Here is a 13,084-nt window from a genome sequence, read left to right on the forward strand (position 1 = left end):
TATGTTCCTGGAGAAATCAAATCATGGAACATCTGTAGAATAGATCACAAGTGTCCAGAAACTGACAATGCTGCTAGTTTTTCTCTATCCTTGCAGTCATCATTGTTCATTCACCCCTGATTATGCTTATGTGTGTTTGGAAATGAAACCAAAGGAAGGTAACAAGAAATATTTAAAAATGGATAGGGGAAAAGGATAAAAGATTCATAAACTGTATTGGACAGTAGAATTATCTCCCTGCAGGTACACTGAGATTAATGCAATCTGGGATCCTGGAAATGAATTTTGTACACAATTTGTTTCTAGTACAGCCAATGGCAAATACATATTGATAGGGTTGCCTGGAATGTCAGACATCCTTCACCACAGGTAGTTTTAAACGAGAGCTCAAAGGTTAAGGTTGTCTGAGACCTGGCAAAGGAGAGAGGAAGATAGGACTTCCTAGATAATGGCTAATTCAGCAAGGTATCAAAATCCAACATAAAACACTTGGTGGCTATTTGTATATTATGTTGGTGGTGAATCATGGTCCAGTCCTAGGCATTGTAACAACTCCTTGAATGTGTTTTAATGCTGTTGCTCCCCTCAGCTCAGTATCAGAACAGAGTGGACTGTAAGAAGGAAATTTTGTCTTCTGGAAAGTCTGGGGTCTGCTATGTTGCAAAATCTTCCTTTGCTGTTGGGTCATTTTATGGCAGACTTGTTTTGTTGATGATTGGTCCATGTACAAATGGCAGACTTACCTTTCATGACAGGACTTTCTCTCTTAGTAAATAGCTCTGTTATTGCCTTCAGTGCCATCTTATGTCATAGTTACCTTCTTTGTTTCCCCTGATCTGTAATAGCAAGCCACCTGACCACCAGGCTACCATCTGGAGTTTCCAAACTCTTCAGTCCCTTTCATGTAAAAACAAACATGAGCTCTTAAGACAAACTCTTCATGCTTCCCCTTTTTTAACCCCTGTAAGTGTTAGCTAGAGAAAGCGTTGTTTATTCCAAATTGTTCATATGATCACATCTGCAAGTTTCCCTGATGTCCTGTATGTCACTATTGTGATTGTGTTTTGTTGTTGCTCCAGTGGTGGTCTTCTGCTGACACTGTGGCTTACGGCACTTGGTACAGACTCTTCGTAGCAACTCTGCACTATCTAGGCTTTGAGTAGCAGGGCAGGAGGGGGAGGAAGAAAGTAGGAAAGAAACATCCCATGACTGCTATCCTCAGCTGTGCCGAGTCTGCTCTTGGATACTGCTGTCCCTTCATTTCTGCCTTATGGCGATAGATACAGCAACCGCTTACAAGAACAGCATCTGTTCTGTCTTGACACACCACCAGGAACTGAGATCCACAACAAATGGCTTAATGGGAATACCAGAGATTGTGATTCTTGTAGATGCAAAAATTTATTTTATGAAAAGAGAGCTTCTGTGGCTGAATGTCTCATTTCTTCACGCAAAGCATTTTTTCATGGTCTTAATACTCTCTTTCAGGACAGGGATGACTTCATCACCACGTCAAAGACAGAAGTGGAAAAACTGGAAGAAGATTATACTTTCTTGTCTGTGGGTCTCTGGAACAACATGGTGAGCAGCATCACAGACACTGGACCTAGTACAGAGGCTTGGTAGCAACTCGACACTAGCCAGGCTTTGACTAGTGGGGAGGGGAAGGAAAGTAGGAAAGAAACATCCCATGACTGCTATCCTCAGCTGTGCAGAGAGTCTGCTCTCTAGCAATGCTAAATGCCCTACATTTCCAGGACAAATTGTTCTGTTCCGTGGCTGCTACTTCCTATGAATTGCTTTTTAGAAAGGCTTTCAAAGTAGCCCTTCAGGAAGTCCCAGGGAATAAGAGAGAGCTGTGGCAGACCCTTTTGCTAGCCTCACCTCTGTGGCAGAGTGGCACAGTGACAACCAAGGCTTGTCATAACCTGAGATTATAATGATTATACCCTTCTGTCTCATCTGTTTTGTATCCATCCCACTCTTTACATTGTCGGTTTCCTTATTAACTGTCATCTGCTGCTGCTGTTGCTCATAGTAAAAAGGCAATAGACAGCGTTAATGAGCTCCTGTAGCGATTCAAGAGCTGGATGTCCTACTCAGCTAAGGAAGGCATCAATGGTGCCTTCTAATGGAGGAGAGGGGGTGTCTGAAAGAAATATAGCTTCTCTGACCCAATCAAGCTTGAACACAATATCCAGTTCTGCAACAGGCTGTTTTTTTTTTTTTTTTTCTGGAAGCTTGATCTGTCAACACAGTTTTTTTACACATTTGTATGTGTAACTGAGTGTATGCACATACAGCTGGAGCAGTTTGCATTTCAAAATTGATGATGGAGACAAATGAAGGAAAGGGAGTTGTTTTCCAATATGAATGAGATTAAAAAAAAAAAAAGGCAGGCACATGGTTTTGTACTCAGCAGAGCAAAGCAGAATTCTATTGCTTAGTGCATATTATGTTTGGATATGCCCTGATACCAGTGGTTTTGAATAAGTTGTTAATAATACTGTTCCTTCTGGCTTAGAAACTCTCAAAATTTTCTCTTTTATTAAATTCTTATATCACATGGTTATAAAATACACAATCTTATTTTAATTAAAATGAATTTGCAATGGCCAATTAAATTAAATTTAAGGTAAGACTTCCTTTTTCCTTGTTTTGCAGTCCATGGGGTGTTAAGCTTTTCATCTGAGAGCACCAACTATTTCTGCAGCTGTCTGAAGCATGACTGAAATAGTTCTATACTGCAACTGCCTTTTAAATAACCATGCTTAAAACCAGATGTATACGGATTGGTGTGTTCTTCTTTTATGCTAATTCTCGCAGTAGTAATGCTATCATAGTGTTGACCATAGAATGTCTTGGGTTGGAAAGGATCTTTAAGATCACCTAGTTCCAACCGCTCTGCTATGGGCAGGGATGCTATCCACTAGATCAGGTTGTCCAAAGCCCCATCCAACCTGGTTTTGAACATCTCCAAGGATGGCGCTTCCACAGCTTCCCTGGACAACCTGTTCCAGTGTCTAATCACCCTCTGAATGAAGAACTTTCTCCTAACCTCTAATCTAAATCTCCCCTCTTTTAGTTTAAAACCATTCCCCGTGTCCTGTCATTATCTGCCTGAGCAAAATGTTGCTCTCCATCTTTTTATAAGACCCCTCTAAATATTGAAAGGTCACAATGAGGTCACCCCAGAGCCTTCTCTTCTCCAAGCTGAACATCCCAAGCTCTCTCAGTATTTCTTCATAGGAAAGGTGCTCCAGCCCCCTGAACAACTTTGTGGCCCTCCTCTGGACCTGCTGTAATAGTCCCACATCCTTCTTGTGCTGGGGGCCCCAGACCTGGATGCAGCACTCCAGGTGGGACCTCACGAGGGCAGAGCAGAGGAGGACAATCACTTCCCTCCACCTGGTGGCCACTCCTCTGTTGGTGCAGCACAGGACGCAGTTGGCCTTCTGGGCTGCAAGCGCACACTGCTGGCTCGTGTCGAGCTTTTAGTCCACCAGAACTCCCAAGTCATTCTCTGCAGGGCTGCTCTCAATAAGTCCTCCCCCCAGTCTGTGTTCATGTCTGGGATTGCCCTGACCCAGGTGCAGCATCTTGCACTGGGACTGGTTGAACCTCATTAGGTTCACATGCGCCCACTTATCTAGCTTGTCCAGGTCCCTTTGGATAGTATCCCTTCCTTCTGGTGTATTGACTGCTCCACTCAGATTGGTGTCATCTGCAAACTTGCTGAGAGTGCACTCAATCCCATTGTCTATGTCACTGATAAAAATATTAAATGTAATCATTGATCAAAGATATTAAACTAATCATTTAAGGAAGTAGGATTTACAAGAAAAGGCCCATTATTCAACCAGATGACAAAGCTAGAAAAATTTTACAGTCTCTCTAATAAAAGATATCTTTCTATGTATGTCTGCCACTTTAGATAGTTAGTAGGACACAGTTAAAAGTTGATCAGCTGTTGAAGCTTTAACCTTGAACAAACATGCTGCATCCAGTTATCTTTTTTGCTGTTATCTGTGACGCTCCTCATAGCGATGTCAAAGTTTCCATCTCAGTTCTTCTATTGGAAAGTAGATGCAATGATAAGATTCATGTTGGCTTCTTTACCGTTGTTTTGCTTTGGTCTCATGAAGTAACTAGCTTCACTAACTGAACAAAGTAGACACAAAGTCAGATTCCTGTAGTCTGAATTTGAAACATTCTATTTCTGTCAGTTCTATAAGAAACTGGGTGAGTTACTTGTCTCAGTATTGCCATCAGTGGTGATGTTTACAGAGGTCACAGTTACTACCATCACTTAAACACAATCTCTAAGACTCTAGAAAGAGGTGGCATGTCTTCCACAAATATTAACCATTATAAATATCAAACCTAGACAAAACCAAACCACGTGAGTCATGAATGGCCTTTTACATCTGTTTAGTACAGTATTTTCATCAGCAATTTTTTGAAATGAAATGCTGTATTTTTTTCAACGAGTGCAGAAAATGAATACTTCTGATGAGAGAGTCCAGAGTGCTGCCAGATGCTCCCATTTTGTGCCTCTCCAGCAGGAATTGTTTGCAGCCAGCTGAACCAAGTTTGTCAGAATTTGAGTTTCATCTAAGTAGATCAGTGTGATCTATTATATTTTCCAGAGCTTATCTGTTGGAAACTGACCTCCAGGTCTGAGTAATATCCATCTCTCTTTCCAGACCATGCAATTACTAGGTTTCAAGGGCTTCTAATGGTTTTCACTTTTTTTTTTTTTTTTTCCTAAATATCCCATAAATCTTTTCTTTCTATGGCCACTTGCTGTCCAACTTTTCTGATTTCAATTTATGCAAAAGGTCAGTACTAGACATCTTGAATATTCTTTGCAAGGAGTTACGATAACATCATCCACATTCTGAAGCAGCTATGTTGCTTCCTCAAAACCTAGGCACTGAAGAAGGGGAGAGGGACAGGATTTCTCTCCTGAAGTTTGGGAATTATTGCAAATGTACTCAGTTAATCCAGCACTGGTTTCTCTTTTCTGTCCTCTCAAATTCTTAGACTTAGGTGGCAACAAATTCCTTCTGTCCCTTCAGATATGGTCTCCCTTTGAAGCTTCTGCCATCAGAAGAGCCTTGTTTCCCTGTGCCTTTTTTCTTTTTTTTTTTTTTTGTGTGTGTGTGCACATTTCCTTATTTTCAACTACCGGCTCTATTTTATTTCAGTGTTTTTTCCTCAGTGTGAAGTGGCCCCTGTAGAGAGGGGACAATCTGGAGGAAGAACAAGATGTGCCAAAGCCACATGTTGCTGTTGGTATGAAGGAACAGAGGTCTTCTCTTAACAATTCCTTTTCCCTTTTGCTTTCCAGCTACCTCCCTTTAGTGGAATTTTCTTAGCACAGCTGGCAATTATCATAAAGGTACTTTCCTGGGTAGGTTTCCTTAGCTGGCTGTGATGGTATTCTGCCATTTTAGAAAAGCAGATGGCATGCAAGACTCTTTCAGTGTAAAAAGCACACTGGCAAGTGTCCTTATCCAACAGGGTTCATTCTAACTGTACTTCTCAGTAGAGCTAATAGTTTATGCTGACCATGTAACGTTTAAAAACAAAACCAAAAAAACCCTGTTGGGAACTGCTAGGAAATCAAGATTATGATTTATTGTGCAGCAAGCAGCAGAATGAAGAGGTGCCTAAAAACTGCTTTCAGAGTGTTTCTCTCCTCCTGCTTCTGCTGGGCTCTCCTTATATTGACATATGTCCTTATGTTGTTTTGAGGCTTTGTACCTGCCTCTTCATTGGAATGATTAACTGCTACTTGGCCAAAGGACAAAACCTTGAAAATCTAGTGGCAATTGGCAGTAGCACTGGACTTCAGTCTAGCTGAGAAGCAGCTGAGTTAGTATGTGCTAAGGACTTGTCTTAAGCATAGCTGGGTATTTTCCTGAAACCCTCCTAGTTATCTAGGAGCAATGCAATTCAAATGCTAAGCACATCAGAGAACAGTCAGCTAAATGACATTGGGTAGTTAGGAAGGGCTGAGAGAGGCTGTTTGTTTACTTGACAGCTTTGATGTTTACCACAAAGGGTCTGATTAATTTTGGCAAATGCCTACAACTTCATCTGGGGAAATGTAAGAGGGCAAAGCTCCTTTCATGTGCGTAAAGAACTCAGACAAGAAGCTCTTGCACTCGTGTCTGGCATTCTTTTGTGTAACAGACAAGGCCACCAGAAAGCACCCTGCAACCCAGAGAGAAACAAACTGAAACCAGGCAAGAACCTGAAAGGAAACAGTATCTGCATGAGGCTGTACATGTCTCCATTCTGCGCTTGGTGGTTTACGCTCAGTCAGAAACTGCTGCAGTTCCAGAGCAGACCAGACCCTAACCTGTCTTTATGACAGATGTGCTAGGATTCAGGGTAGGTTTTTGCTGAGCACAACACATACTCAATGTCTGACTTCCTATGATGAGGACCTCAGGACCTTGCAGCTCTCCTGAAGAGGAATTGTCTGTTGTCCCTGAGCAATCTGGAACAAATTGCCTTCTGGAGAAATTCACTTCCATCACCCAACGACATACATATGTCTAATGCTTATTTGCAATTCATTCCTAGCCATGAAATACCACTTTTGTTCCATGTTCTGTGGGGTGATTCCATGCTGGTAGAATATTTCCTTTTAAGAATACAGTTAAACAGCTATTTTATTTTTTGTTGTATGAGGATGGGAAAGCATCAGCCCCCAGTGCATTTTCTCTCCAGGCTTCATTATTTTGCATACTTCAGGGATATTCCTTTTATTCTTCTTTCAAAAACAAATACAAACCCTCTTCCTTCAAGTGCTTCTTTGAACGAATCTGACTTTGTAAGCCTCTTCCCTATTTTTCTGATTTATTTTTTTTTTCAACGTTATCTTCATTGATGGAGCAACCAAAATAGAATACTACATTCCTGCCCAGAATATATCAGTGACGTCAAGCCTGTTACTGCTGCATTTTTCAATGCCTTCAGTCTGGTTTCTTATGTAGTCTGTTGCTTCTGGCAGCTGCTGCTGGTAGTGCAAGCTGAGCAGAGATTCACTGAGGAATTTAAAACAGTGACCAACTCCTTTGGGTGTGACTGCAATTTAATTAGCTCCCAGCAAGGTGCATGAACAGGTGAAGTGATTCTTCATGGTATTTACCACATTGTGCTGTCAGTACTGAGTTATGAATTATGGATTTTTTTTAATCTCTCCATCTTGTTGGAAGGTAAACAAGAGCCAGCAAATGTAAATATTATCAAGCCTCTGTGCAGAGTTGGAATGCACCTTTTGCTGTTGTGTCATATGTGTGTAAATGTAGATAAAAGAAAGTGTTGGAAAAAATAAGTGTTGGAAAGTGGGATAAATTATCAAGGCTTTAGCTGAATGGGTTATAGCCATTACAGGAGTGGTGCATGATCTTTAATTCATTCCATGTTTCTGACTGTTGCCAGATGAGTTTGCAGCGTAAGGAGCACATGAAGGTAGTGTTCACAAGACAGAAGGAAAGAGTTAATTAAACACAAATGTATCACCAAATAGATTATTTTTAGTTTTCCATTTATATTAGGGATTTTGTACTTTCTCCTGAGCTAAAGCAGTGTGGACTTCAACAAGCCCTCAGTGTGTAATCTGAGTTAGAGCTGAATTTCCTCAGAAGTTTCAATAATACCATTTTTACTTCAAGGTTTCAATCAGTTGCTTTTCTTCCCACACAAAAGTCCATGTCTTCCCTCTATAGCTTAATATATAGTAAACTGTAGAAAGCTGAATAAAGCTTTCCCAAGCGTGCTTTTCTCAAATGTTAGTGAGCATGGGCTTTCACAGCCTAGCAGCAGACAAAAAAAAATATATGGTAGTTGAGGCTTGTGTGGATGGACAGGATGCTGCAAAAAGTTGTTACTTAATAGTGGATCTGTGATAACCTGCACTTTGCTTTCTCATAGCCAGGCCAGCTGGGAACTGACTTGTTAATCACAGCAAGGTAAAAACTGCATATTGTAAGAGGAGAGAATGAATCATGAAGGTGGTTGGAGCTATACTTTTCCCAGAGCATGTCCACAGTTACTGTGGTTGAGCTGATAAATAGCAACCTGAATGCAAGCAATCAAATGCTGTGGTATGAGATCAATGCCTGCTGGCCAGCATTCCCAAGAGCAGAGTTAATGTGTGGATGGTTGCTTTAATTATGATGGAATGACAGTCTGTTCATGGGAGAGGCCTTGTTTTCCGATCCTAGATTTTGTAGGTATGCATACGGTATGTCGCATGTAGATTAATCATAAGCAAAGCAAGTTTTTAATATGCATTAATGTGTTGGAAAACTTGAGGCACTAAAACCTTTGAGTTACTGCTGCTCTCCCATCCCTGAACAGCATGAGTACAAGTCCTGTGTTCTGTCCCTTTCCAGATGGAGCCAGTTGGGCAGAAGAAGCCTTACGATTTCACAAAAATGCTTCAGATCCAATGTCCATCTCAGGTAAAAGGATTTCCTTATTACTATGAGATTTTTATTTACTCTTTACAGAATTTCCAAGCTTTCAAATATTGTTGTCATCTTCTGAATTTCTTAGAAACATGAACTTCCCTAGGGTACTGCACTGCAAAAATTTAACATTCCTAAAACTCATTGAATCTTTCATTTATTATGATGAAACTCTGAAAGCAAGAGCTTTAGGTAAAGTTTAGTTAAATCACACTACTGTGTCAGATAATGCAGGCTAGCTGACTTTTGAATAACAAAATAATAAATTGTGAGTAACAAGTAAAGCATTATCAATATTAAAAACTGTGTCAACAACAAAATTGAATCCATACATTTTTCATCCTTTGACTTTTCTGTGACTTGACTCTGTCTTCTGTCAGATTTAACTATTTTAGTACATGAAACTGTCAATATCCCAGTAGCGTCTTCAAGGTCGGAGCATCTCTGAGGTTTAAAAGAGCAGGTTCTTGAATGTTTTTGCATTTAAGCACCAACTTCAATAATGTAATAGTGATAAAACATTACTAGCATCAAAAAGCCTCACTGAACAGCAATTAAAGCATCAAAGATATTGAATTATCTATTTTGTCTGATGTTAGGTTTGAGGCAGGAGGCAGTGCTCTGCCTAGGGCGTTCCAGGGCTTAATTTTCAGGTCTAACCTGGCTTACTTCACCAGTGCAATTTCATTCAGAAATAAATATTGTATAGATTTTCTTCTCTTGGAAAACATATCCAGAAGAATGTAATGTCAGCTGACTGTTTTCGCTACTGTTGGTTTTAAAATAATAATAAAAAAATAATGCTCTTACTTCTGCAGGAAAATCCATATTTGTTCACGTATAGAAATAGTAATTACTCACCTACCCCAGAGACATCAAACATCAAAGAAAGATCTCAGGTACAGTAAAACTGTTTACAGCAAATGGACTAAATGTATTCCAGGGAGTGGGGCAGGTGGGTGGAATTGTGTTGGAGCCTAATTAAACAACGTTACTTGGGAAAACTGAATAAAAAGCTCTATTTCCATGCTTGACTAAATAGTCAGACACTTAATAGCATATTTTATCCTTGATGGATTTTGTAGAATGTAAATCAGCATAGAGGTCTTCAGCCAACCTATAGTAAATCTTGTATTCACTGTTAAAAATGTATTTTAAATGTTTGGATAACAATATTAAGTTCCCTGGGATAAGAATCACAGAATCACAGAATTTCTAGGTTGGAAGAGACCTCAAGATCATCAAGTCCAACCTCTGACCTAACACTAACAGTCCCCACTAAACCATATCCCTAAGCTCTACATCTAAACGTCTTTTAAAGACCTCCAGGGATGGGGACTCCACCACTTCCCTGGGCAGCCCGTTCCAGTGTCTAACAACCCTTTCGGTAAAGAAGTTCTTCCTAAGATCCAACCTAAAACTCCCCTGGTGCAACTTAAGCCCATTCCCCCTCGTCCTGTCACCAGGCACGTGGGAGAACAGACCAACCCCCACCTCGCTACAGCCTCCCTTGAGGTACCTGTAGAGAGCGATAAGGTCACCCCTGAGCCTCCTCTTCTCCAGGCTGAACAAGCCCAGCTCCCTCAGCCGCTCCTCGTAGGACTTGTTCTCCAGGCCCCTCACCAGCTTCGTAGCCCTTCTCTGGACTCGCTCAAGCACCTCCATGTCCTTCTTGTAGTGAGGGGCCCAAGAAGATAGTGGAAATGGTGCCCTTTAGTTTTACTGTGGAAGAAGCTAGATCAGATTGGTGTGACGCTACTGTTTGGGTTCAATTTTGTCTAATCTACGCCATAGCAAAACTAAAGAAACAAGTGGTGGTTTTTTTTTGATAGTTGCAGATTAGCTGTGCAGAAATAAACAGACATGATTTTTTAGTTATAGTCCTCTGATTCTGAGCAGAACTTTGTACTCCTAAACAGCTACAGAGGGAAGGCATAATGCTCATCTTTGTGCTCCAAAATACAGTGTCTAGACTACACCTGTACTTAAAATGGACTATATGTCATTGGAATAGTAATGCATATTCCTCCTCTCACTTTAATGCAACTCCACCTGTTTTGCTAGTTACTAATGGCATGCAGACCTCTGCAAGGGACAAACAATACCTGCTGATCTGATTTTAGAAATAGTTATGGTGTAGGAGATGAGAAGAAAAAGGGGAGAGGGGGGGGAGATAAAAGTGAACAGTAGGGCAAGACAAACACATGCCATTTCCATAGCCAAGTTAGCTTCCTTGAGAGCTCTAGAGAGACCTGGGGCAAATGTGTGTCCTTGGGTCACGTGCCACTGTTCATGCTGGTGTACTAATGGTCATCCTTCACTAACAGTAACCCTGGGGTGTGTTTCTGTCAGCGGGCTACAACCCAAATGTATTAGGAGAGCTGAAGTAACACAACCCTTCTGGATGTGTTCTGCAAGCCTGGTACTGCCCAGCCATAGCATTCACTGTAGGCCTACAGCGCTGTCCAATGGCCTGGCCATTGTGTTGTAGGGCTGTGCCTCAAGAAGGCAGGCTTGTGGCCTGCTGGCGAAGGTACAGTTTAGTGTTGGGATGTTCCAGTGATGTTCAAGAAGACTTTCTCAAAAGAGTGCGAGCTTGCCTAGATCAGAATATGGATGCACAAACAGTTGCTTAGCTAAACATAGCATGGCGCAGAGTCTGAAATAAGTGGCCATAATGGTACGCAAGAGCAGTGCTGCACGTGGCCGTGCAATTTGTGAGCAGTCTGAGCTTGTCTGCCATCAGAGGGTGGTTTTTGGCATGGCCCAAGGAAAGGCTGATCTGGGTGGATGTGCACAAAGTATGTGGAGGAAGTCCATTAATGTAATGCTCTTAGACATAAATGGTTCAACATGACCAGAGCATGATGAGTCTGATGTAAAGTCTTGCACTATCTTTTCCCAGGAGAGGAGTTATGGAACAAATATTCCTTGTTACAACCAGAGACCTTCTGATACAGTTCCAGTTTCAGGTATGGTTTTATGCAATTTTATTGTAGAGCCGCTTCATCTGATGGAGCAGGACCTGTTTTTAGTTAGAAAAGGTACACTTTTATTTGTAGCGGTGCATTCTATTGACTGTGATTTAAAAATCCTTTGTAACAACGTGGATGGTTGTATAGCAAGATGCAAGTTTTCCCTCAGGGATAGTGAAAGCTTATGCAACTGCAACTTCCATGTGCAAGCAAAGAAGTGACAATGGAAAAGCCAGGAAGTTGTCAGTGCATAGAGCCACACAGAATCCTGTCCCAGGTGTGTTTTGTCTTCTCTCAGAAGCTATGATGATAGAATCATAGGCTTGTGCTGGTACTGGAGTGTGCCTGCCTTTCAGTGGTTCCCACCGGTTGGAGGGAACATGAGTCAGCACAGATATAAGACCTTACTGCCTCCCTTGTCAATGTAGCTAATTTCTAACTAAGGTACCAAAAATCACTTGTTTGGATGTCAGCGTCATTGTGTGTATTAAAATACTGTCCTTGTAACGCTTTATGCTCATCCTAAATAAAAGTTCTGATAGCCATCACATTTTTTTTATTATTATTTCCTCCTTCCCTAATGCTGCTTTTATTTTTATCAGTTCATAATTTGAGACCAGCAGATATTCAGGTGATTGCTGCCCTGGGAGATTCACTCACAGTAAGTAAAGATCATTGGATAACTAGCGTTAAGCAACAAAGGAGCACTTCTGAATTTTAATCCAAGAGAGAATGCATATAATTATGCCCTATTGGGCCAAACAAGTCTTCATATACTCTTTTCCATGCTTCACCTTGTCTGACTGGTAATCAGATCGTGGGTCATATGTGTGGATGGTTCTCATTTAAAGTCCACAAGAGTGCTGAACAAGAAAGAACTGCAAGATTAGATTGTATAGCAGCAAAAACACCTTCCTAGAGTAGACTTGTAACGCATTTTTCCTTATTGACTCTACAAAGCTCTCAAGGTGCTGGCCTTCAAAGCCATTAGTAAGCAGCATAAATAGAAAGAAAAAAATCTTCAGCTAATGTATAGATGTATATGTATGATAATACCAAAGTCTATAAAGCCATGTCCACCTACACTGACTAAATGTTTGAGTAAAATTATGGTAGATCATGAGGCATAACAAGTAACTTGTCTAAAGAATCTTTTAGCATCATTCCTGGAGATAACTACCTGAAAGGTTTACTCCTAGACTGATGGTGATTCTCCAATCTGTGATGACAGCTTCGTTGCTCAGATTGTAATTCATACTTCTTATTTTTGTAATAATTACTACATTAAATGTTTGTAATCCCTTTTCTTGGGGAAGCTGGGAGAAGGAAGACAATCACTGTACCATGTTTTAATGTGACAAACATTACAAAAATTATTCATTCAAGACCATTGCTATCTTATTTATTCCTTATGCAAATTTAGAATTATATGAACATTTTGAACACACTCAGCCAACTTTGTCTCACTTCTTCTAATCAAGAATTTGACAGAGGAGGGTAATTCACTGGAGCAGAGTTGTAATACCCTCAGCCCTCAATTCTCTTGAGAACAAAGATTTGTTATATTTTGGGAAGTTGATGTACCTTGACTCATTACGATCCTCTTTAATTACTTTCACT

The 13,084-nt window shown here is 40.7% G+C and overlaps 1 protein-coding gene across 1 annotated transcript in view; it reads left to right on the plus strand.

The window, feature by feature from the left end:
* The window catches only part of PLB1 (phospholipase B1), an 87,273-nt gene that overhangs the window by 20,747 nt on the left and 53,442 nt on the right, over window positions 1-13,084 (plus strand). The window contains exons 15-19 of the mRNA XM_035320638.1: window positions 1,489-1,581; window positions 8,415-8,483; window positions 9,308-9,388; window positions 11,395-11,461; window positions 12,067-12,125. Of these exons, the coding sequence (XP_035176529.1) occupies window positions 1,489-1,581; window positions 8,415-8,483; window positions 9,308-9,388; window positions 11,395-11,461; window positions 12,067-12,125 (369 nt within the window). The remainder of the gene's footprint in view (window positions 1-1,488; window positions 1,582-8,414; window positions 8,484-9,307; window positions 9,389-11,394; window positions 11,462-12,066; window positions 12,126-13,084) is intronic.

This window comes from Oxyura jamaicensis, chromosome 3 (genome assembly GCF_011077185.1).
Source record: "Oxyura jamaicensis isolate SHBP4307 breed ruddy duck chromosome 3, BPBGC_Ojam_1.0, whole genome shotgun sequence".
In the NCBI taxonomy this organism is placed as follows: Eukaryota; Metazoa; Chordata; class Aves; order Anseriformes; family Anatidae; genus Oxyura; species Oxyura jamaicensis.